The 26236-nt window shown below is 52.8% G+C and overlaps 1 protein-coding gene across 1 annotated transcript in view; it reads right to left on the bottom strand.

Moving 5' to 3' along the window:
• Window positions 1–6239: 6239 nt before the first annotated feature.
• The window catches only part of ADARB2 (adenosine deaminase RNA specific B2 (inactive)), a 395993-nt gene continuing 375996 nt past the window's right edge, over window positions 6240–26236 (bottom strand). The window contains exons 7-10 of the mRNA XM_060095397.1: window positions 19501–19669; window positions 10716–10897; window positions 7518–7696; window positions 6240–6416 (exon numbers count right to left, since the gene is read on the bottom strand). Coding sequence (XP_059951380.1) covers window positions 6240–6416; window positions 7518–7696; window positions 10716–10897; window positions 19501–19669 — 707 coding nt within the window. The remainder of the gene's footprint in view (window positions 6417–7517; window positions 7697–10715; window positions 10898–19500; window positions 19670–26236) is intronic.

Raw genomic sequence — 26236 nt, forward strand, 5'->3', positions numbered from 1 at the left:
GGGTGGCACCAGTGTCCAGACTAAACGCTCTCACGAGGCCACCTTTCCGGGAAGAAGGACCCTGACCTGATCCACTTGCTGCTGGGTGCCGGCTGGTCTCGTGCTGGCAGGTGTGATCACCCAGCTCAGCTTCGGCTGCAGCAGCCTTGGGGGAAGGACCCACACCCTGTGGTCCATGCAATGCCTCCATCTGTACCCCTGTGGCAACTTTTCTGTGAGGCCCCAGAGTGTCAGAGGACAGAGGGACAGGCTGTCACCTGCCTGCCGCGGATGCTCTCGTGGCCTCACCTGAGATACCATGATGGTCACCTTCTGCTTCCAGCCTGAGCCCCACCTACCTTCCTCCCCCAATCCTCCAGCCTTTCTCCTTCCGAGTCCTGAGCAACCAGGGGGCCATTTGTCATCCCCTTTAGTCTGTACGTGTCCTTCCTCACCTTTGGCTCGTTTTTCCTCCAGACTGAGTGGGCCTCCAGACCTCTGCTTGAAGCCTGATTACAGGGGGAGTCTTCCCTCACAATCTCATGAGCCACTTCCTTAAAGTTAATCTCTATGTTCACGTCCCGTTGGGTCTGTTTTTTGGAGACCCCTGGCTGGCAGGTGTGGCCCTAAGTGTCCTCTCTATTTGGGCAACTGACCATAAGACTTGAAAAGTGAGGAGCTGCCCAGCCCTCCCCCCACCCAACCTGAGGATGAAGGAATCTTCAGAGCATCCCGTCCTCCCCTACCTCTGCCCCCACCTCCGCCTCCACCCTGACATCTCACACCCTCGCTGTGCTTAATGGGAAATAAATATAGACAGAAAAACATTTTAAGAAATCCCCACCCTGCCCGAGAGAAACGTGTGTTAGGATTTCAGACTCGGATGGATGAGGCTGTTTTGGATACGAAAGCTCACCTGCGACCATCACACTGCAGCTCACCAGCCCCGTGTTTGGCTCCAGCTCTAGGGTGACAAGCAAAATAGTGAAGTCCCTTCCGCCAGCCTGTGGATGGGCAGAGAATGTTGTTGGGAGATGCTCAGTTGAACTCTGGGATGTCCAGCCCATGCTGAATCCTATAGAACTGGGACTGTGAACTCCCCTGGGTGATGCTCTAGGTGTTTCCCATGCCTGATAGCCACCTGACTTAGTATTCTGCGGGAAAATGATGGCCATGCCTACACTTCTTGTGCAGATCTGGGGGGAGCGCTCAGAACACCTTAAGTATGTGCAGTGTTTTTTTGAAGCACTGAAATATTCCAAGTTCCCTGGTTCCCCTCAGGGGCGGCCCTGGACACCAGTGGGCAGAGGACGCGGCAGTGAGAAAACTGGAGGGAAGGCCCCAAGGACTGAGATGCTGAGTTGGGGTATGGGGGCATCTTCCACTCCCGGCCCTGGGATAATCTCCATAGTTCACTGACAGTAAATCCATAAGAGCAGCACCTGGGCCATCCAGACACAGGTGCAATCATTGTAAGGAGAAAAAGGTTTTGGAGTGGACTGTGCCATTTCCTTGTGGGAGGCAGACCCTCTGTGGACTCTGAACCCCTAGAACTCTGCTTGATGAAAAAGGCCCAACACCCCAGGAAAGCACAATTGTACTTGATATTTTTATTCACTTAACAGAAACATTCACTTCTCAGATTTCACTGAAGTGCAATTTACAGAACTTAGAGGTAAATTAACGTGTAAATTCATATTTTAAGGTTTTGGATTTTTTTTTTTTACAAATATTACAAATGTACATCGATTGGTACAATATTGCCATTCAATCATGCTTTTCATGTACATACCTTCACTTAGGAATTACTATTTATTAAGTTCATTTTGCTTAAAAAATGCTGAAAATTAACTGGGCACTGCTGGGAAAGTTTTTTTTTCTCCCTTTTTTACTGATGCTTACACGGCAGAGTGATAGAAATCTAGTGCCTGTGTAAAAAGAGGCCCTAGAATCCAGATCATTTGTCTTTATCTTTAGAGGATATTTCATCTCTCCACCTTTGATTCTGAAATGAGTTGGGAACTAGGTATTTCCTTCCCCAGGGATTGATGCTGCCTGCATGTCACTGCAGGAGTGATATTGTTTGGTCTAAATTTCTAGAGCTGTGGCATCAGTGTCCCTTTTGGTGGACAGGCTCCAGGGGGCTGAAGGGACTGGTAGGTCCCTCTGGACAAGAAGTCACAGGAACACACCAGGACCTCTTAGTCCTGAGCAAAGGCCTGACCTCAGGTCAGTGAAGTGGGGGTCAGGGGTGGACACGGGCCTGAGACTTAACGTTCGGTTGTACCAGGAGCCAGGGGTTTAGGATGGGGAGTCAGCCAAGAAAAAAGGAGAAGGACGGGCAGGGAGAGGAAATGCGAGAAAGAAGAGGGAGAAGAGGTAGGTTGGGGCCGTGGTGGCGGTGGCCCCATCGCGGCGGTTTTCCAGAGCCGTCCCTCGATGGATGCTTCTTCTGTCTCCTGTTTCTGCTTCTTCATCCCCTCACCCCCCACCATCCTTTACTTGATCTGATTCAGAATTTGTGGGGGAATCTTGTCAGGAGCCGGCAGTGTCCCCGCGTTCCCAGAAGCAGTCGTGCTGCAGCTGGGGGTGAGTCAGCACCGCGGACAGCGGCGGATACCTGGCAGCCATGACGTTCCCACCGCCCTCCCCGCGAGCGCCCGTCACTGTGCCCGGAGGGGCCTTGGAGCGCGGGTCTGTCCCTCCTGAATCATAGAGCTTTCGGTATTTCACCCCACCCCTGACCCCCGCAAGGACTCAGCTGGGACAGCCTTTCGACATGCGCAGGCGGTGGGTCCCTGCTCCTGGATGGGGAGGGTGGTGGGGAAACCAGCCAGGGTTCACCCAGCTTTGCTGGGTGTTAACGAGGCTTCTGCCAAAAGAGGTCACAGCCATCGAATCGTGGTACATAAACAGAGATTTTCCTAACTTTCCTTTGGTCTTATTAGAAAGTGCTATTTATTGTATTTTGGACCAACTCGATGATTCCATTAGAATGGCTTCTTTAAAAATGGGTACAGAAGTTTCTCTAAATTAAAAATGTCTACTTTTAAGTTTCAAATGTCTTTTTAAATTTTTTAAAACAAGATACTATAGACACATCTTGAAATTTTTAATCTAAAAATAGGATTTCATCAAAATATTCTGGGCATTGATACACCGTGTATTTACTCTTTATGGCTCCCCAGACGTGATAAACACTATACCAAAGAAAAAAAGAAAGAAAGAAAGAAAGCATTTAACTTTATTGATAAGAACAGAATTCTGTGAAAAAAATTATTTGGGAAAAATATGAGCTGTGTTTCCTTGAAAAGCAACTCAAGTCAATGTTTCTGAGGAACAGCAGACATCAGACACTGTAGTGGCCAGATGGGTACATACAGACTTAGAAAGGAACAAAAAGGAAACAACAGTTATAGACCTGCAAAATAGACCCGCAAATCATTTGCTCAGCAAAAACAAAACCCAAAGATAATCCTAAATCCAGTAACTTGCTATCACACGTTGTGGGATCACGTGCTGGGAGGGGACAAGCGGAGCCACCAACCTCCTGACCCTCTGGGGCTGGGTCCTGCCAGGAGGACCAGGCTGGGAACTGTACATTGCTTACGTTTTTCTCCCTGACGGGAAGTGGTGTGGGCTTGGGAGGCAGATGGAGGTGCTGCCAACTTTATTTGGATGTTAGTGGGAGGGTGGATGCGAACACGGAACAGGGCAAGTGTGAATCACAGAGACGCAGGATGGTGGTTGAGGCAGGTTTGGCAGGTGGAGGGCCCTTTTGTTGGCTCCGTCCTGCTTTCAGGGTGACTCAAGTGTTTGTACTCCTCACAGAGACCCAGGTGGGGAGGTGTGCGGGCTCCTCTGGACTCGAATTCCCCTAATTTTTCTAATCGAAAGATGCAGGTGGACCTGCGTAAGTGGTGCACCTCTGGGCTTCGGGCTGACCTGAGCCAAGCCCTCCAGCTACCCTGGTGCCGGGTTCGAGCCCGGGGCCCCCTCCTCTGGTCTCTGGCTGTCCCAGCCCTCCTGTCCCGTCCCCACCCGCCTGTGCCCGGAGCCCGGGGTCCCTCGTCCCCAGCTCCCTCTCTGTTTCCCACTCACTTGCAGCAAAGCTCCAGGCCCTGAATTGGACTTCTTGCTGCCGTAGGGATTCTCCTCTCATCCATCTCTCCCTCCGAGAAGTACCCTCCTGACCCGACAGACAAGTCCCCACACCGGTGCTAATGGGTACCAGGGTGCTAGGGGTGGCTTTCTCCAGGAGCAGATGTTTATACATGAGGAAGTTTGTGTGGTTCTGGAGAGCCAGTGCCTCGAACCCTGTGGGGTGCTCATCATGGGTGGGTGGGCACCTTCCAAGCCCCTAGAACCAGGTCCCATGGGCAGTGCCCTCTGTGCCCCTTTGTGGGTCGGCTCCCCCGCATCTTCCCTGCCGTCTGCTCCCTGTAGTAGGAGCTCGTTCATACAAAGCATGGACCACGTCTCCGAGAAACAGCTCAGAGTGCTGTGAGCTGAGCTTCTGGTCACAGATTCCAGCCAGGACTGGACTGTGCCTCCTGCTTTCAGAGCAGGGCTCCAGACACGGGGCTCAGTGTGTCTGAGTCACAACCAGTCCTGAGGCCGCCGGTTCTCTAAGCTTTGTCCTGGTGACATGTCAAGTGATCAGAAACTAACATAAACTGGCCTTTTGATCCTAGCTTTTGTACTGAATTAAGATTTTATTTCCTCAATTTGTATGAAAGATTAATACGAGTCATCTATTTGCAAAATCATTTTCATCTCTCTTGAAACTTTATGCTGGAGAAGTTGTCAAATACCCGGCCCGTTTTCTCTTATAAAAGAACTTGAGTAAGTTTGACTTTATATTAAATCCCAGGAAAAGTTTCTCTCTCCATACTTAGTATCTCTACTTCTTGTTCTCTTGTGACAATACCTACAACTCACTTTGTTTTGCTTTTGCCCCGTTGTTATGAGATCTTTGTGATGCTGCACTCGCCTTTCTTGGGTTAAGTGAGGTGCTCAGGCTGCTACAGAGCTTTGCTATTTATATTCTGGACGATAAATCTCAGATGCGGATCATTTAGATGGAGGAATGAGAGGCTGGTTAACCAGCATGATGGAGCCAGAAATGAGTCCTCGGCGGTGAAACAATTCAAGGCATATGATGGACTTGAGATGTCACGGGGGTGCCACCCTCCTGCGTGAACAGGGGGTCAGGATCCCGCCCCTCACTCAACCCTGGGCACCCCGTGTGCTCGGGGGAACCTAAAGGGGGCAGAATTCTGCCTCTTGCACTTTTGCAGCTGCTTTAAGTGAATTTTTTTATTGTTCAGGATGGAGATCAGAGAACCGAGATGAGAGCTGGAGGCCCCTCAGGCCTAAGGGGACAATTCTGTGAGTTTCTGTGCTTGCTTTCTGATAAAACTCAGTTAAAAAGGCAGGACTTGGTCTGGGACTTGGTTTCCTGATTGATTACCTGGGGAGGACCCTATCAGCTCAGACCTTGTCCATGTGGTTGGGTCATCATCTGCCAGGAAGCAGCTGCATCAAGCCATGGGCGTGGGGTCCGGGGGCTGCGCATCTGGGACCCTCGTCACCAGGACATGTAGCAGTGGTTTCTTCACTCCCTAAATCTTGGCCCCCGGGTGCTTTGGAAACTGTTCCTTTGCTCTCTGCAAGAATGGTCTCACTCTCTGGTCCTCTTTTACGGGTTCTTTAATATCATGTGTCTCAAATCCTTCTGAAAGGAGGTGGAGTGAAAAACTTAAATAGTAATGAACATGACAGCTCATCCTTACTGGCTTCTTTGGGGAGGAGCCCATGGCTTTTCTCTTCACTTGTGGCTTATCCTGAAGTCTCACACACGCTGTGCTCGTGGGAACCCCTTGCTCAGGGGGTGTGTGGCGGGGAGGGAAGCGTCGGGGATGGGCCTGGTTGGTTCTCACCGGCCAAGCCTCGGCACTGCTTTTCAAGGCATCCACTCAGATCCTCTGGCCCAAATGGAAATTCCCTTGGACACAAGGAGGAGGGTGAGCTGTTTGTGCGTAGGCAGGTGTGGTGGGCGATCTCGGTCCTGGCACCTTGAGAGTGGCCGTCGGAGAAGCAGCATGTCCCTAACGCAAGGCTAGTTGCTCATCTGAGCTTCAGACACGCGCGTGTTTCTGAACACCAAAGGAAAACGAATGCACAGCACAGATCAGCACCGTCAGGGCACGCCACACCCACACACGGCTTCACCCACTGTGCAGGGCCGGCCCGGGGCCTCATAGCATTAGTAGGAACTGGTCTTGCTCTGGCGGCTTCCTCACCCAGGTGCCCAGGCCGGCCTTCTGGAATGCTCTGAACAGCTGCTGTTTGACAGCCTGGTAGGTGTGTGCCCCCAGCTTGGCCTCACAGTACATGGACGGCGTGTCTCCGTGGCTTGGGATCCGTGTGCTCAGCTGTGGAACAGAACGAGAGAGGACGGGTGAGCCCTCGCCGGGAACGGGCCCTGACCAGCAGGACCGCTCAAGCCTGGCAAGTAGGCACTGGCCTGCCGGTCACTTTTCCTTCTCTCTTCCTTTAAACAGAAAAGCAGCGAGATCATCACGTGGGCTTGGAGTTTGCCAAGAGGGTGGATCTCAGGTTAAGTCCTCTCACCACACGGATGATGGGAGGGGCTGCGTGAGTCAATTAGTACAATTCTGGGGTCATTTCACAACGTATCAAAATATCCAGTTGTGCACCTTAAATATATACACTGTTCATATGTCAATTATGCCTCAGTAACAAAGAAAAATATCTATTCTCTCTAATTTGATCTATTGATAAATAAAATTTCATATAAAATTCCAAAAAAAGAAAGAGAGTAACAGTAGAAATTAGGGAGACTTTGCTTCACAAGAAGTGTGAGCGATTAATGAAAAAAATAAACACAGAACTTGTCTGCTATTAACAACACAAGCTGTGCATAATTTTTTTCTTTTTCGAGGAGGATTAGGGGCTCAAATCGGCGGGGGTGGTGAGGCCGAGGGGGCCGAGGGAATGAAGGCAGCGTCCCAGGTGGAGTCGCCTGCTAGCCCACTGGGAGGACTGGGACTGGCCCCTGTGTCCAGTGGGGCAGGACCCGGCCTGGCTTCACCACCTGTGCGCCAGGGTCAGGGGTGCGGTGAGCGGGGGAAGTGGTCGGCGGGGGGCGGCACCTGCTACTGGCCGGCCAGTCTGTCCCTGACACTCACTGCCGTGTAATTGGGGGAACACCTAACTTTTCTGGGCATCCATTTCCTTCTGTCTAAACTGGAATGACATGGACTCCGAAGTTTCTATGGACTTTCTCACGGGCTGCACTGACCACAGCTGTTCACCAGTGAGCCCCTTTCCACTTATTTCTGGGGCCACAGCATGAGACCCTGCTGCGGGTCGGGGGCCCCACTCGGAGGGGCCACACCTGGGGTTGGCTGGGGGCGGGCAGGGACACAGGGGCTGCTTTGCGTGTCCCGTGTCACCCTGGCTCTGCCCAAGCGGCCACACCCTGGGCCCCACCCATGTCCAGCCCCACTGACCTTGCCGTAGAGCCGCGCCCACCGGGCCGAGAGCCTGTGCTTGCAGAGCCTGGACGAGCGGCCGCAGCTCCGCTTCCCGGTGGTGGCGTCGATGACCTCCACGTCCGCCGTGCCCACCACCCAGTTCACGCTGAAGTGGGGCGACTTCCCAGGCTGCCGCGCCTCGGCTTGACTCACTCCTGCTGGGAGAGACGGGGCGCCGGGCGTGAGCGCTGCTGGCTGGGCGGGCGGGAAACGGTTCCCGCGCTGGTGGGACGGGGTGGACGGCCGGCCCGAGCGCCATCACTGGGGCTTGGATTCGAAGGATTTTAAATGCAAGGCTGTCCTGTAATAGCACTCTGCCCACGTTTCCCCCTTTCTCTGGATGTTTGTCGTGTGGACTGGTGAACAGATGGGGCCGAATAAAGGCCAGCTGAGAGCGTGCGTTTACGGGGCATCTGCTGCCTGCCCGCTCCCCACAGGGCAGACGCCAGGGTCACAGTCTGGCTGACGAGATACGAAATGGAGTGAAAACAAGCGAGCTCTGAGGGTGCAAGGCGCCGACCTGGCAAGGTGACTGGAGCCCAGCGGGGACTGGAACCTGGGCCCTGGTTTGAATTTCAGGACCGCAGAGCATTAAACCGGGAGTGGGTCTTTCTGAGTCCTGGGGCCGCCGAGGATGCTAAACCATGCAGGATAGTGGCCTGGGAGGAGGGGCACTGACCCAGGGGCCTCGGCCACATGCCCTCCATGCCCCTCGACTCCCCACGCAGCTGACGGGCTGGCTCCACCCCCAACCCCGGCTCCCACTGGCATCACGCAGAGAAGGACCTAGGTCTCGTGTGTGTTCACGGCCACAGTGCTGCAGGATGTTCAGCCTGGACACCCCCGCCCCTCCTGACCCCTTCCCTGGATCCAGCCCCCTGAGCAGCTGCTCCCATATCCACACCCTGCCTCTTCCCAGCCTCCTGTTCCCCAGTGGACAGACTGGACGGCTGCATGGGGCCTCTCAGGGCCCTGGGTGGGTGGGCCTAGGGGCCCCGGCAGCATCTCATGGGGAAGCAGAGCCTGGTGCTGGGAAGCAAGTGGCAACCCAAGGAGCTGGACACGTGGAAAAGTTGTCACCTGACTTATCAACATAGATGGAAATTAAATTTAACTTAGACACCCAAGAACTGAACATTTGCTTTTAGCTCCACACCAGGAATTCTAGGTCTTTGGGGGCCACTGCAGAGCTATTTCTGCTGCTCAACCACAGGAAGTCATTAATCTTCAACATTTTAAGAAAGAACAGGAGAAAGAAGAAAAGGGAAAGGGAAAGAAAGACATTGAAACCGGGCCCAAAGTGATATTTTATCAGAATTACTGAAATTATTGACCGTTTAGAAAATGTCTCTGGTTTCATAGACGTTGAATTTGAGGCAAACCTTCCCGTCCCTCACCTGACGATGGTGAGTCAGGACTGAGCCCCTTGGAGACGGGCGTGGGTCTCAGGCTCCCATCCCCAGCTCCTACGAGGTGGATGTTGCCACCTCCTCAGCTGGCCTTCTTTGTGTTGTTAATTCTTGTGTGGTTAAGAAATTGTGCCGTTGCCACGGGTCACAGTGGGTGTGTTGGGAGAACTTGGCCTTCTGGTTAAACGGGGTTCAAATCCTTGCTCCATGTTGATAAATAGAGCATCTTCACACTTAAATTCCTGTGAGTCTATTTCCACATTTATAAATGGAGGTAACAGCAGCTGTCGTGGTTGGCGTGACAGGGTGTGTGCCTCACCTTGACGTTGACGGGGGTGGCTGCTGGGTTTAGTTAGGTCCCTTCCCTGAATGGTGGAGTCGTTCTCTGGGGGGGACTCGTGGAGGGTGAGTAGCTGCACCGTGCAGACCAGGCCTCTCTGGGCACCCACTCCCCAAGAGAACCACCCACAGGCTGTACGTGGCCATCACCTGCCGGGCTCAGGACATAGGGCACCACAGCCATGGGCACAGCTTTGGGTCAGATCCGAAGGCACTGTTCATGGCGAGGACGGGGGTGAGGGAACCCCCTCCACGACAGGTCGGCCCGAGTCACGGGAAGGGAAGGTGGGGCTGTGGTCCTGGATGGGCACTGAGACCCCTGCTCCCATGGCCTCGCTGTAGTTTGCTGAGTCCCCTCCCTGGATGCTGGGAGCCCCTGGAATCTGACGTGGTCCCCAGATTTGGCAGAGGGCCTTAGATTTTAGGAACAGGGTCTGGTGTGTAAAGAAACCTGGGGCATAGCCACTGAGCCCTGGGCGGTCCCAGCCCCACTGGGAGCATCCTCTTCCGCCCTGTCTGAGCTTTGGGGTCCGTGATACTGCCCTTGGCTGGTGACTCTCGTGGGAGGGTTGAGGGAGTGGGGAGGCGTGTTCTCTTGGGGGCTGGCCTGGCTGAGAGCTGTCCCCGTGAGTTACCGCCACCCCGTGGGCACCATCGTTGCCCCTGGTTTTCTAACTGAGAACAATCTTAGGGTCCTGGGAGTAACTCTTAGGCCTGACTCTTACCACAACCATTGACTGGCTCTTTGATCTTCTCTCTCCTCTTTCGGGGGATCTGGTCTAAGCCTCGGATGGGCCAATTGCTGTGGGTCTACACGTGCCACCCACCAGGGCCCCCCACCGCAGATCACGGCTTGCAGCCCTTTCAGAGACAAGGCACCGCCCAGGAGGGAGCCGCAGTGGATTACCGTGTTAATTACGGGGGTCACAGCGGGTGGGGCTACCTCCCCAATGCCCCCTCCCGCTGAGCTGAGAGGTTAGCTGCTGCCAGAGGGGTTCATGGCTGTGTGACTCCTGGTCCTCACGACCCCAGGCTGGCCCTGGCGGCCTGGGGGCAGCATCCCCTCCCAGGTTTGGTGCTGGGGGATCATTCAGGAATTTGCTCCTGGATCAGGTGGGGGCGACCTATGGCCCTGGGTTCCCCCTGCCCTGTTGGACACGTGTGTTTATTGCCTGGATTTCTCTGGGCACCTTCAGACACTGCCCTGAAAGTGACACTGTGATGTCTGAGGGGCTCATCCTGTTACAGCTTCACTCTGGAACGTTGTCCGGAGATGCTCCGCACCCGGCTGACCTTTCAAGTATCCGATCTCTGCAGTTCTGTTCGCTGAGTCTTAAATGGCCACGGGCCAGACTGGGAGAACCTGCCCTGGGGATCTCGGGGCCTGTGGACAGAGGGATGTGTACGTTTGAGGACCTGTTCTTACCGCTGAGGAGGGGCCGGTTGTGCCGGTACGAGGTGGGCAGCTGGCCGATGTCCTCGGTCCTGTGGCTCATGACCCGGGAGAGGTGGCCGGTGTGGTGCAGGCTCCCCACCACAATGCTGTGCAGGTACACGGGCTCGATGAAGTGGCAGAGCAGCGCCCCCTGCAGGCCCAGCACATTCCACCTGGGGGGAGAGGGGCGTCAGCGCCCTGGCTCACTGGCCTCACCTGGGGGAGGAGGGGGGGCCTTTCTGCCCCGTTGTCCCCGAGGTGTCACTGTCCCCATCGTGCAGCTGGCGGTGGGGGGTGGGAGCTGGCCTGGGGCTCGCAGCACACTGGACCGGGCATGGCTTTGGCCTCGTGACCCCTGGTGACCCCGAGCCCCTCTCTGCCGTCGGGGGGACGGGTGTCGGTGGGTCTGCGTGTGAATAAACGTGGATCCTTTTCTTGGAAAACGAGTTGTCGGGTGAAGGGGAAGCTACATATTCTCTCAGGGACTTAAAATCAGATTTAAAAAAAGACCCTCTGTCTCCAAAGTGAATCGGAATTTTTCTTAATGTTCGCTGGGAAATATCAGAAATTGAATTAACTACAGTTTAGGGGAAAATACTCTCCCTCCCCACCCCTTTGTCAAACTCAGCAGTGGGCGGGACCTACTGTGGTGACATGAACGACCTCGTTTGGCTCTGGGGGTGCTTTGACTTCAGGAGCCCCGATCAGAGGACGAGGCCGTGGTCCTTGACATAAATGAGGCTCTGGGTGAGTGTTTGCTTCTGCCAGCAAAGATGACAGGAGCCTTGTCAGACATTTCCCCGTAAATTTGGGTGGAACAACTTTCCGTGTATCTGTTATTTAAGGCAACATTTTGTGGTTTCCACTCTAAATAACATGCTTAAAATCCAGCCTCCATCAGCACAAGCATTATGCAGTTAATTTCTTACATCATTATTCTTTTCATTAATTAACATTTCTCCACGGTTAGAGCAATTAATGTGGTGCCTCCATGCCGTACATTTCCTTTCATGATTAATAAGGAGTCATTCTATTTCCCTTTCCCGAAGCAGTCAATTAACACAGAATTCTTTCCATTAATTACCGAGTGCTCAAACCAGCGGGCCTACCTAGAGAGCAGTCTGCTCTGAGAACCTGTGACACCAATTGCCTTAAAAAATTCTCTTCAAATTTTATTCCAAAAACACAAGCAATTTAGCTGGCGATATTAATTTGCCTCAGAAGCATTGAGGTGAGCGAGAAACATCTTCTAATCTCATGCAAGAAGAGGCAGCCATCTGGCTGGTGAGGATTGAGGAACGGCTCCCCCTCCGTTAAGTGCGGGTCATTAAAGTAATGTGCTCACCCACATAAAACTCAAGTGGAATATAAAAGGTAATATTTATATACAAACAGTTTAGTCCTACAATTTAAACAGTCATTGGTTTTATGAAACGTTTACTTTAGTCTATCAGATTTGCATAACTTCTCTTAAAAAAATAATTGTGGTCATTTCTGTAAGTCACCTCCTGTCTCTCAGAAAGGAGTGGAGAATTGCCCTTGGGATCTAGTGTGTGATTTTCCTAAAGAATAAGTGTCCAAAAGTGTTGAAAGGGAGCACATTTCTGGAGGCATGAGAAACGGGGGAATGGACATTCCCCATTGATAACAAAGCCCTTCTCCAACGATGAGGTGAGTATTCCAGAGGGGACATCCCTGTGCTTCAGGTTGTCCATGGACTGGCTTTGAACAAAACTTCTGGAATGTATCTGAATGGCTCTGACTCTGCAGGAAAGTCTAAAGACAAACAAATTCTATATCTGGTCTCCTCCTAATAATCTTTACAATAAAGAGACAATCAGCCTTCTCCTTGCCTGGCTGTAGGAGTTTAACTTATTCAGCCAACACCACCAATACAACCAAATGTCGCCCTGAATACAAACTGGAGAGTTTTCAGCATTCCGGATTGAACGGAAAAGTGCCTCTCCTTTTATTCAAACAGCTGACATGACTGCAGTGTTGACAGAGAAAAAAGTCCCAGGTCTAGTTTTCAATATAGATAATCCCTAAATAAATATATTTTTGTCTGTTTGTCAATCACTGAAATACCAAAGATAAGTGAGGGAGAGATCTTGGAAAAAGGCTGTTTTCTTTAACTGAGAGATGATTTCTGTACCTCGAGGACTGACGGGGACTGTCCCAGGATGGGCCCCACCCAAGACCTGCTGGCCCGTGCGCCCGGGGCGTGAGACTGAGAACCGCGGGCACGGGTGCAGGGACTGACTGTGTGTGGTCGGGGTCCCTGTCTGCCGTTTTCACCCCCAAGGCACGGCCGCTGGGAGGAGGTGCGGGTCCAACATGACAGTGAGGTCTGAGCATCACAAAATCCATCCTTACTTCACTTCCCTCCTTGTCCATGGGCAGGTTTGCCCGTGACCTGGAGGCACAGTCACACCCATTGGGAAAGGTCACGGTGCAGCTGGGTGACTCAGGCTGAGGCACAGCTGTAAGTACAACGCCATGTGCCCTGGGCTCGTCTGGGGGGCTTTGGGAGCCTCCTGCTGCGAGGACCCCCAAGGCTGGGATAGAACTGGTCTGGGTGCAGCAGGCATCAGCATTTCCAGCGTGCCAGGCAGTTCCATTGTGAGCCAGGTGATGCACAAAGCAGGCAGCATGGACTTGGGAGTCAGTCTACCAGGTCCAGGTGACCTCCGTGTCTTTTGTTGTCTTTTAGCCCCTCTTCTGCTTTCCCTCAATGTTCATGGTGTCTCCTGGTCACCTAATTTCTAGTTTGTTTTGCAGCCACGGTGCTTCTCAGCCCTTTGCAGTGTCCTGAGGGCTGGACAGGGGATGGCTGCTGACTCAGATCTGTGTCCCTGTCTCAGCATTGTTGCAGGGGTAGCAGAGGCGGCAGATGCGGGAGTGTCATCACTGTTACCACGCTTCTGTTGGACAAATATTCCTGAGTTTATCACTCACTACCTTTGAAACAGGAGGGAGAGGGGCAGGGCACAACTTTTAAAAGAATGACATAGCCCAAGGACATGACATAAACTGATTAGAACCAAATGGGTCCAAGATGGCAGACAAGTCAACTTCCACTAGACCTTGAGCCTCAGTATATGCTCACTGTAACACATCAGCAAGCTAAATGACACACCCACAGGCGCAGGACAGTTCCAAGGCCAGACCATAAAGGTCAAAAAGTGGGTGGTGGCCCAATTTTGGGAAATCCCCACTCCTTTCCCCAAATAGCTGGAATATTCCTCCTACTCATTAGCCTATGAAATTACCCACCCCTATAAAAACTGACAACCCCATACCCTTACGCCTTTCTCACCTTCTGAGATGGCCCACACTCTGTGGAGTGTGTTTCTCTCTAAATAAATCCACTTGTTACCTATCACTTTGTCTCTCACTGAATGCTTTCTGCTATGAGACTTCAAGAACCTGAGCTTCGTTAAATCCTGAAACCAGGTGTGTGATCTCAGTTAAAAGACCATGGGTTTTGGCCAGGTTCGAGTCCCAATCTGAGATACATGGTTGTACCTTCACCACTGGAGATGGGGTGAAGTGTCCCCTAAAGGCTGCAGTAAGGTGACCACAGTCTTCTGTAAAGGAAGAGCAGTGGTTATTACACGAAGCTGGGAACATTTGGGGCTGGGCGTTTAGTAAGGGCAGTGGTTTTAAAATGACCCATATTTGGAGATTGGAAGCATGAACACATTCCCTCCTGATTTCAGCAGAGCTGTAGGTAACACCATCCGGCTGCCAGGTGGGCTGGGTGCGGAGCCAGGTCCTCACTCTCAGAGGGGGGTACTCTTGCAGCCTGAGATCTCAGTGCGGGGAGTCAGATGGGGCCTCGATCCCCAGAGAGCATCCGTAATTCTTTACAGTTCATTTTTATGGAGAAAGTTTTTTTTTTTTTTTTTTTTTTGCTGTACGCGGGCCTCTCACTGCTGTGGCCTCTCCCGTTGCGGAGCACAGGCTCCGGACACACAGGCTCCGCAGCCATGGCTCGCGGGCCCAGCCGCTCCGCGGCATGTGGGATCTTCCGGGATCGGGGCACGAACCCGTGTCCCCTGCATCGGCAGGCGGACTCTCAACCACTGCGCCACCAGGGAAGCCCTGGAGAAAGTTTTAATCTGTTCATTTAAAGACACATTGCAATCGATAATCAAGCTCCGGTGCTTAAAATTAGAAACCATATCTAAAGGAACATTAGTTCCAGAAGATTTAGATTTTTATATGCTACTTGCCTCTCGATTCTTAGAGCAAAAACCCCTCCCTGGTTCGCCTGTCCTTTCAGGTGGCTGGTGTTTCCTGTTAGTGACAGTTCAGATCGGCTTCTTATGTCCAGAAAGCCAGGCCACGTCCATGGGAACATGGGCCTCACGGTGACACTTGTCATCTGTCCTGGGCTCACAGGGGTGCAGGGCTTGGTCTGTTTTATCTCTGAGCTGCAGGAAAATCCAACCCTTTGATGTGCCTCCAACCTTAACTCGTGGGTTGAAGGTCGAGTTTCCTGGACCTGGTGAAACAACCCACATTCTGCAGTTGCCCTGGGTCTGCACCAGCCTGGCATGAGCAGTGGCATTTTAGGAATAGATTTCACTCTGACTTTGGTTCTGTAATTTTGCAAGGACCACACGAGTTGAGCCAAGTGAGTGGTGTCTCCTACCTGGTTATATTGGTTTCCCGGGGCAGGGGGTGAGGTGGGTGGGGAAGGGCTTAAAACATCGGAAATTTACTCATGGTCCTGGAGGTAGAGGACTTAGGTGAAGGTGTGGCAGCCAGGAGGCACCGGGGAGACCCCACTCCCAGGCATCACTCACCTGGCGCTCAGAGGCTTGTGGATGCGTCCCTCTGGGCCCCGCCTCTGTCTCTGTGGCCTCCCTGTGCACCTGTTCTGGGCGTCTGTCTCCAGGTCCCCAAGGCCTCACTCACGAGGATACACTAGCTGCATTTAGAGGCCACCTTCTCTCACCATCCTTGGCTTAATCCTGCCTGGTAAGGCCACACTCACAGGTTTAGGGTCTGGGGACAAGGATATCTTTTGGGGCCACCGTTGGGCCCATGCCACCTGCTATGGGGCATCAGGAGATCCCACTGCTTCTGTTTACCCCATACCCTGGGCTCCGTAACCCCACTCTGGGGAGTATGTCCTAAGTCTGTACTCGGAGATTTGGAAAAACGCTTTGGCACAGAGATATTTCTGGAAACATGGTGCACGGAGCAACCACTTGTGAGCACCCAGGGATCCAGCAGCAGGGAGGTGCCCCCAGCCTTGCACGTGGATTCAATGCCTGTGACTTTGAAAGGAGCCAGGATCATAGTGTTCAGTGATGGACTGTAAGCAAACTGCCCGAAGCAGCAAAATCCTGATGACAGGAAAAAGCCTGTGTTTAGGAAAAAGGTTAAGGCGTTTACAGCCAAGGTGCCTGCTGTTTTCGGTGACGACTGGGATACTGGCTGGTCGTCTTTTTTACTTTTCAAGTCTCCTAATGTTTCTTACTGTCTTTTATGGGTTTTTTGTTTGTTTGTTTGTTTTTGCAGTACACGGGCCTCTCACTGTTGTGGTCTCTCCCATTGCGGAGCACAGGCTCCAGACGCACAGGCCCAGCGGCCATGGCTCACGGGCCCAGCCGCTCTGCGGCATGTGGGATCTTCCCTGACCAGGGCACGAACCTGTGTCCCCTGCATCGGCAGGCGGTCTCTCAACCACTGCGCCACCAGGGAAGCCCAGTCTTTTATGTTTTAATGGGGGGTGAGGGGAACTTCAGATGTGTGATGCCGCTCCCTGTGGGCTGTTTCCACCAGTCAGTGTGACTAGATGGTCCCATCACACTTTCCCTTTATCTGGAGGCATGAGAACGTGTAGCCTTAGGTGCATTTAGGATCTTGTGGCCACAGAGTCTCAGGTTTGGTTCTGTTTTGGATGGAAGCCATTCACCCAAGGGAGAGGTATCCACTATCCCTTGAGCATTGGAACCAGCTTTTATCTGCAAGATAGTATTTTGCTCCAGGGTTTTAACTAAAATTCCTTTTCGGCCAAAAATCTCACTTTCAAAAGACTTTCACGGCCCAAGAATTTTCCTGGGAATTCCAACGACTCTGTTCCAAAGAGAAGAAATTAGATTTCGTTTTCTGCTATGTCAGCATAAAAATTATTTTTAAAGGGAAAAAACGTAGCTGGTGTATCCCCACTTCCGGCCTCGGGTGTTTTTTTCCATGGAAGGGGGAGAAAGCTCTCTCTGCGGCCGGGGTGTTCTGCCCACATCCAGTCTGTGGTGCTGGGCATCCTGGATTTGGTGCTGGTCCGTCAGACTCTCCAACCTCCCGGTGATGCCCCAGGTATGCTTCCACACGATGCTGAGCATGATGTACCCCCAGGAGCCTGGGGACCTGCATGCGCTTGCAGACTCTGTCGGCTGTGTGCCCGGTTTAGGGAGGGGGGGCAGCCTGGGCCTGGTTCCCACGATCTTTGGAGTGAGTTTGATGATAATGACATTCACATAACGCAGCCCTTTTCCCTGGGAGGCCACCCTGACCACTGGACTTGTGGGAACGTTGCACAGAGCTTCCGTCCATAGGGTCGACCCCTTCCACATGCTTGGGTCCTGGGCCAGGTCTGACCCAGCCGCTCAGCCTGTGTGAGTCCTGCCCACTGTCCAGCATGGTCGGGGGCCCCCCCTCCACTGCCCCGTCCACGAAAGCCTCACCCTGACTCCGCGTTTCTGAGCACGGCTGTCATCACGAAGGAAACCCCACGCCTGCCCCATCTCCGCTCCAGTCCAGCCTCGCTCGGTCCCCTGCAGAGCTGGGCGTCTCTGCTCCCGCCTCCCGTTAGGCGATGGATGGGTGCCCACCTGCAGAGACGCGACCCTAACCTGCGCACGCACCCTTCATGGTGGCACCAGTGATCCCCTGAGGGTCAGACCTTAGACGCAGAAGCAGATGGTGGGGGTGAATAGGATTCCAGTGCAGGACATGGGGTGCAGGGGGAGGGGAGGCCGAGGAGGGGGAGGGCATCATGGGGGTTGCAGGGAGAGAGGCAGAGATGGTGGGCTTGTTCAGGGAGGACGGTAGGGCAGGTGAGACAGAGATACAGGGACAGAGGAAAGTGAGGAGAATGTTCAGGGAACACCTGAGGAAAGTCCTGGGAAGGTGGGCTGGGCTCCCAGGGGACTGAGTGGGGGGAGGGGACCTGGTGCCATGCCCCCCAGGCCCCTCCTGCCCCACTGTGTTCCCCACCGTCTGGGCACCACTCACCTGGCCACCAGATTTGGGGACTAGACAGGTGACTGGCAGGGCTACCCGTGAGCTGCATCAACTCCTGGATGAATTTGGGGCGGCCCCCCGCCTGCCCAGAGCCACGGGCATCACAATGTCCCCAGCATGTCCCCCTCAAAAGCAGTTAGAATCCTCCTCAGCCCAGGGACGTGACGTGGACTGTGCTTTCTAAGTAGACTTTGTTAAACAGAGCATCACTGGTGGGAATGAAACCAGGGGGCCTATGGGGCTCCTGGGCATGAAAGCCTTTCTGTCCCCCATTTCTTGTTTCTAGGGAACAGACTGCAGCCTCCATGACCTTCCCTGGGTGCCAAAGGGCAGATTCGAACAGTTGCTAATCAAGAGAGGAGCAGCCAAGAAACCCCCTGAGGCGAGATTAAAGGGACCAGAGAAGCCCATCAAGGTTAGGAAACCCGACCACCTAAGACCCTGCACAAGGCCTAATCTCATCAGCAACCCCCCTTGAAGGATTGTTATAACCCCCTCATCAAATCCTCCCGGGTGGGGACACATAGTTTTTCGAGGCAGGAGCCTGCTGTGTCCCTCTTTGCCTGGCAAAGCAATAAAGCTATCCTTTTCTACTTCACCTAAAAGTCTGTCTCCGAGATTCGATTTGGCACCGGTGCAGAGATGCCGCACTTTCAGTATCAGGACTGTTGACGTCCCACATCACCTGGGCTTTGTAGCGAGTTTAATTCTCTGTCAGTTGACATTTAAGATCCTAGAGACGGTGAAACTTAACTTCTGTATCATTCATTCACTTCATTTTCTAAGGAGTCAGAATTAATTTAGAGACCCAACGCGATCCTGGGAGAGCAAGAGAATTTCCGTTAAGGTGGAAACTGCTGCTTCTCCCCACTTCATGAATAGATGAAAACATTACAAAGGAGGATACGTTTCCTTCTGAAAGATGAGCTAGTTGACGACTACAGGCACTTCTCTTTGATGCAGAAATCAGTGCTTTGCTGTATTGCAGTCAGGCCGGGGGCAGTCACTCCAGGGGAGTAAAAGGCCTTATTTCTCCTGTAGCCGTATGGTAATTTCCCTCGAGATTTCGGATCCCTGTTCTCCAGGGCTGAGGTTTTAACTGCCCTGTAGCCTAGGGAGCCTCACAGAGGCACCGAGTGCACCTGGGCCACGGCCCCTCTGCATGCAGGCTCAGGTCAGGGTTGGGGTCGGGGCTGGGGTCCCCGCTGCCCTGGCTCCTGAGTCCCTGGGTGCCTGCCTCTCCTCGGCCCCGCCTGCCTCTTTGGCGGCTCTGTCCGGCTTTCCAGGGAGGCCGTGATGGTACAGAAGGCGCCTGGCCAGTGCACAACTGTGTGTGGGGCAGCGGGCGGCCATGTCCCGTGGTGGGTGTGGAGTTCAGGGCTGACAGGGCAGAGTCCGGGACCTCGGAGTGCACCTCAGCACCGGCCAGACCCCCTCTGGGACCACCGTCCCTGTCCCTCCCCCCGCCAAACACACACCCAGGCGGCACTCGTGCAGAGGACAGGGGGGCCTTTACCTGGCGATCTTGTCCGTGCAGGACATGGTGACCAGCTGCTCGCCCAGCAGGACGCCGTCCCACGTCTGCACCGTGCCTGGGCCACGCACGGGCACTGTCCCCTCCCCGGACTCGATCTTCGTGCGCAGGTGCCCCCGGAACTTCCTGGCCAGGTGCTTGCTGCTGCTCACTAGGGGACGAGAGCTGCGTGAGACACGGGGGCTGGGGACACAGTGTGGGGGACACAGGGTGGTCACAGGGGGGCTCCGAGGGGAGGGGAAGAAGAGGGGAGCTCATTGGGAAGCAACTCCAGTGACCCCAGTGCCACTGCCCGCGTTCAGGATGAGGAAGCAGCTTTGGAGGTAAGTGCCGGGTGGGACGGACTTGTACAGACACGGGAGGAGCTGGGGCCCAGCAACCCCTCTGGTCCAGGCTCAGCTGGCGTCACAGCAAAGGGCTGGACAGTGACCATCGGAGGCTCTGCAGCCGTTTGGTCTCGGTCCGACCACTGGACCTGCGGCCCAGCTCTCAGCACAGACGGGCCAGGGAAGGAGCTGCATTTACAGACACTGACTTTTGGGTTCCATGTCACCTTCGTGTGTCAGGAGATGTTCTTCTCACCCTTTCCAGCCATTAAAAAATGTAAAAACCATGCTTAGTTCTCAGGCGGCTGGTGGGATCCTGCCCAATTGCTGGGCTGCAAACCTCATCTAGATTTTAGTCCTGGCTCTATGGTTTCCTAGCTGCGTAGCCTTGGAAAAGCTACTTAAAACTACTGTGATACAGTTAGTTCGTCTGAAAATGGGGTAGTGGTGGTGCCTCCCTCCTAGGCTTAGGGACTAAATGAGATGGGACCTGGGACCCCAGAGCTGCTGCCGAGAGTCCCGGTGAGGGGGTGTCTGCCTCACCCAAAGACCGGCCCACGGTAGGGGGGCCTTGATGCCCTGTTACTGCTCTCCTGCCTTTCCTTTCCAGAGTCACCTCCACACCCATATACACCAGTTATTTGAAGAACTAGCTTGAACGAGAGGAAGATTAAATTTATTATTTTTTTCTTTTTTAAAAAAAGGGTCTGTACATTTAGTCAGGATTATAATGTATTATAGAAATGCTTAACTGCTTTGTGTACAAATTATATATGAACTACCATAGTGATACCAACATTGACACACACGATGGTGGGATGAACACTAAATGCCTTCTTTAAAAGGTTTCTATGTAAGTTTTAGAATTTGTGAAAATGTGTTTCTCCTTCATTTATCTGCACTGGAGTGAGGGTAAATTATTAATATAAATTATTACCCAAATAATTAATAACATTTGGGTTTATATGGGCACCTTCTCTTACAGATCTTGAAGTAATTTCCAGTATATTTTCTCAGGCTTTCTAAGAACTGAAGTTCCTTTACTATGTATTCATACTACCTAGAGGCCACCTCTTGGGAAGAAAGCTGCTGTACTCCTTGGAGAAAGTAAACTTTTGAGAGGTTTTAGATAGCTTATTGACCGTACTACTAACCAGGTCCTTGATGAGATCCAATTTGGACTGGCCTATGAGTCATCTATGGAAGGAAGAACCAAGCTGAGAGACTGAGCCTGGGGGAGGGAGGAGCACAGCCAAGGGATGCCCAGCCCTCCCCCTAGGTAGAGCCTGAATCTCTTCTTTGCATATTTAAATGGCACTAGGAATCGGATGACAATGCTGCTGCTGCTGCTGGTGATGATGGTGATGATGAAAATGATGGTGACGATGGTGATGTTGGTGATGCTGCTGCTGCTGCTGCTGATGGTGATGATAATAATGGTGATGATGGTGAGACAATGATGATGGTGATGATGATGGTGATGGTGATGATAATAATGGTGATGATGGTGAGACAAAGATGATGGCAATGATGACAATGAGACAATGATGATGATGACAAAGATGATGATAGTGATGATAATAAATTGAACATAAAATATTTCACCTGACTCAAAAATACTTGAGCAAAACTTTGGTTTGACCTGACTTTTTACACCATCCAGGTGAGGTCTTTATCACATCAACTTCCTGTGGCAGGTGGCACTGAGGGAAAGGAGGGCTGGCGTAGCTAACAGTTTCCACAATTTACCACAATGTTAGGAACTAAAGTCTTCTGTGTGGGAATACTTTCTTAGGAAATACGGTACTTGCTGTCCCTCTCTTTCTGGTAATTATATTCAAGAGTATCCTCAGCATTCTCTCAATGCTTCAAGTATTGTGTCATTTTCCAGACCTGGAAAGTCACCTATTACATTGTGAGGCTCTTCTGAATTCTTACCCAGTGCTTCTGTGCAACTAACTTTCCCTGAAGCAGATTTTGTAGCCTGTTAAGGCCATGACAACCTGGAGGCCTGGCTTGAGTAACAGCTGGTTTCTAGGAGTTCACCTAAAGTTTTCAGGTAGATGAATTTTTCCTGAAGAGCCAGGTGCATGAGATGCTCCTGATGAGTGTTTATTTTCGGAGGTGTTGAGTCTCGGCTGCCTCCTCCAGCTCCCCCACCAGTGTGATCAGTCCCAGTGGCGCTGAGCGTTGCGATCTTGCAGAGCTCGTTTACCCTGGCTCTTTCTTGCCTAATTGCGAGAGGCAGGAGGGAGTTGAAGAGGCTACTTCAAGCAGAACGAAATGCCAATCCAACCAGAAACTGCGGGGAACTGATCTTAAATCATCTGCAGTGGATTTGCCGTGTGCCCTAGACAGTGGAAGTGTGGAGCATTAAGACCCTGACTGCGTGGATACATAAATGCTCCCAAACCCATAAGGATGTTCTTAGCTAATTCCGATACTCCATCTCATGAAACTCTTCAGTGTAGTGTTTGTTCATCTAAAACTCTTACTTTAGGACCCTGATGTCAGGATAAAGTGCGGCTGGTAATATGCTTAAGAAAATTGTACAAGTGAATATTCTATTTTCAGGAGAGAATCAGATGGCGACTGAGGAAGTCCACCAAGGGAGCAAAGGTCTATCTAAAATGTGATGCATGGTTGCTGCAATGGTGCAGGGGAGAGAAAGAGCCAGAAATGGGAAAAAAGTATAGGAAAGAAGACAATATTTTTAAACCCCAAATAAGCTTCAAAAGGTATATCCCAGAAGGTATACCCATGATGTAGTCTACTATTTATTGTAATAATGACATCTACAATATTTGTCATGTGGTCACGTGGGTGTTCTTATCCTACCTGGTGAGGATGGTGACAGTGACTATGTGAGTTAGGAAGCCATTTAAATCCATCGACCTTACAATGCACGGATATTATCATGTGTTGCATGCTCTGTAGCTCAGTAGTCACATCAGAAGATGGGGCGTCAGGAAGTGTATTTTATTTATTTATTTATTTATTTTCTTTTTGCGGTATGTGGGCCTCTCACTGTTGTGGCCTCTCCCGTTGCGGAGCACAGGCTCCGGATGCGCAGGCCCAGCGGCCATGGCTCATGGGCCCAGCCGCTCCGCAGGATATGGGATCCTCCCAGACCGGGGCACGAACCCGTATCCCCTGCATCGGCAGGCGGACTCTTAACCACTGCGCCACCAGGGAGGCCCAGGAAGTGTATTTTAGATTCCCTGACTTCCTATGGGATTTTGGAGCAATCTCTTGAGCTGCTGTCATGTACAAGGAATAGAACTGGCTCAGACGTACAGGCATTCAGTTCACACTTGTAAGATAGCTGTGTGATGTAATCATGCTATTTCTCATGGCTTCTTGTGGGAGATAGATCGGAGATTTGAACTAAGTTGTTAAACTCTTGTAAAATGGCACCAAGGACTGACTTTTCTAGGTTATTTAAAGAACCTTCCAAGCAAGAGGAATTTGCATTAGAGTGCTGGTGAGTTGGAAGGAGAACGGTCACCCAGCCACTGTGACCAGCCCAGGTCTTTTCATTAATCTCTTCATTTAGGTTCTGATCAGAACTGCCCCCGTGTCTGCGGGCCTTGCAGACGCTCCACCAGTGCCCCGTCTGCACGCAGGCCCGCCCTCCGGTGGGAGAGGATAGGAAACCAATGGGGCAGGGGACAGGTTAGGGGGTTTTGAACCCGGGGGCTCAGAACATGGCTGGTCCTCAGAATCACTGGGGAAGTTTTCAAAGTACGGACCCTCAGACCCACTGCATCCCGAGGCACCAGAATCTTGGGAGAGTGGGCACAGGAACCTGAATTTGTAGAAACTTCCTGGCAGTGCTGTAGGTAAGTCGGGTTTGGAAACAACCAAATCTGTGCACACCTGCTCACAGGCAGCACGCCTCCCCAGACATCTTGGCCAACGGACACTGAGTCCATTTCTAAGGACTCTAGGAAGGGAGAACCTACGATCTGTCCAAGTGAATGTTTTTGACGGAAAAAAACCCCAGGGACTTTAGAATTTCTGGAGCCACAGGCATCCCCGGGGGTGGGACTGTGTATTGTCCCTTAGCTGCAGAGCCCCTGAACTGGGCCTCAGGGGTCTGTGGCTCCTGCAACTCATGGAACCTTTAGGGCTGTGGCGACAGCTGAAGCCAGAGTCCCTGGTGGACAGCGGGGGGCTCTGCCACAGGTGGGTCAGACTTGGTTCTCTGCTGGGGTTCACTCTGCCTTCCTTCCTTCTTAAAGGACAGGGGGCCACCTGGGCAGGTCTGTTGAGAACTTCCCTTAGACCTAATCACTGAACAGGTGTGTCCGTGGTCCCGTACGTCAGGCATCTGTTGTGCGTGTGTGCCGTGTGCTTGTGCTCGTGTGTGTACTTGTGTGTGAGAGAGGGAGGGGTGACCCCTGGCACTATGGCTGTGGGTTGTGCGGAAAGATGTACAACGGCTCCTGCAGACCAAGCAAGGGGTGACAATCAAACCAGCCAAAGTGACAAGGACTGGCAGGGGACATGCTGGCCGGTGGAGGGGTGGCTCCCGGAGCAGCTGTGGGTGAGAAGCTGGAGGCCTCGGTGTCCAGGGCCAGAGCTTCTCCCGGGTGTGACTCCTCCGGGGAGAGGATTGAGCATGTCATGCTCTGCATCTGTGGATGCGAGGACATTGCCGTGACCTTCAGGGTCGGGTGCCCTGGGCCTGTTCAGGAGCGTGGACCCTGAGGCCGTGGGGCAGTGAGGCTGGGCTTCTGCAGGGGTGGCTTGCAGGAGGTGGGAACGCTCATCCCTGCTAAACGCCCCTCGGGCAGGCCCTGCCTCCAGGGGCCCTGTCACTGTCACCTCTGCCCCGGAGGGGACCCCTAAGGATCCCCATCACCCACACCCACTCCTCCGAGGTCCAGCGAAGGAGGCACCCTTAGAGTGAGCCATCAGCAGGGTCACCCCGTCCCCGCATTAGCCAATTCTCTCTAAAACAAAACAATTCCGGGGCGTTTGTGCCTCGGCAAATGGAGAAGGCTGAGCCACCTGTAAAGGTCCTCCACGTGGGGGACGGCAGGCATTCGGGGTTTCTTGCCCTGGCCGACGAGTAAGGAAGGTGATGCAGGACACTTGCTGGCCGTCTGAGGGACAGACCCGCCAGGTGCCCGCTTGGGGCCCCTGTGGGAACCCTGGGGAGAAACACCAGCCAAAATGACCTAGGAGCAGCTTCTCATTTCTGCAGGCACATCTGCAGCAAAAATGTGAGGAAAACGCTTTGTTTTGTCCCTTCTACCTGCACCTGCCACTTCTTAAGACACCACGAAGTAAAAGACATCTGTGCCTGGAGGAGAACCCCAGGGCGCACTGAGAACGTATCTGCTTGTTTTTGTAAACTACCGGCTTTGCAAGTTGGAATTAAGGCCGGGGAGGCTGATGACCTGGAACCGTCCCTGGCAGAGAGCACAGTCTCAGGGGGGCGGGGCGGGATGGGCTCCCCGACTCCGGCCGTCAGGAAGCTGGTGAGTCAGGGCCTCCCCAAAGTTCTGCAGGACTTTTCCTCCTGGAACTGGAGGGCTCCTGGCTGGGTCTCCACGATGCCAGGTCTTCTGAGAGAAAATGGAAGGATAATTCCAAGTAGCTAATGGACCATATTTCACAATTTCATGTGGGGAATTGGTACCATGTAGATCCAGCCTGACGAGCGCCTCCGAGAAAATGAATTCTCATGTTTTCTCCTCTCTCTCTCTCTCTGAGGCTGCATGGTCAGAAGGAACACTCTGCACAACCCCAGGGGCCTTTGGAGGGGCCAAGCCCACTGCTCACGTTGCCGGTCCCTCAGCCTGCTCTCCTCCTGAGGCAGCTCCCTGGAAGTTCCCTGACATTGATTAGGTTCCCTTTCGTGACTCTCTGTTTGACTTGATTCTCCCACTGACTTTCCATAGGTGGGTGTTATGGTCTGAATGTGTGTGTTCCCAGATTCTGTATGTTGACACCTAACCCCCAAGGTGATGGTGTCAGGAGGTGGGTCCTCGAGGAGGTGATGAGGTCATGAGGGTGGAGGCCCCATGATGGGATCAGTGTCCTTATAAAGAGATCCACACAGCTCCCTGCCCCTCCCTGCAGGTGAGGACACAGCCAGAAGACGCCATCTGTGAACAAGGAAACGGGTTCTCACCAGACACCGAATCTACCAGCACCTTAATCTTGGACTCCCAGCTCCCAGAACTGTGAGGAATCCATGTCTGCTGTTTATAAGCCACCCAGCCTGTGCTGTTCAGGAGGGCAGCCCGTGCTAAGACAGCAATGGAAATGTTACCGGTACCCTATTACAGGGGACTCTGTCCAACCGTTCCCCAGAGGGGAAAGCGATGGGCTTGGAGGAACATTGGTAAAAGCAGAAGGCATTATTTTGGACCCGCATA

This window comes from Mesoplodon densirostris, chromosome 4 (genome assembly GCF_025265405.1).
Source record: "Mesoplodon densirostris isolate mMesDen1 chromosome 4, mMesDen1 primary haplotype, whole genome shotgun sequence".
In the NCBI taxonomy this organism is placed as follows: Eukaryota; Metazoa; Chordata; class Mammalia; order Artiodactyla; family Ziphiidae; genus Mesoplodon; species Mesoplodon densirostris.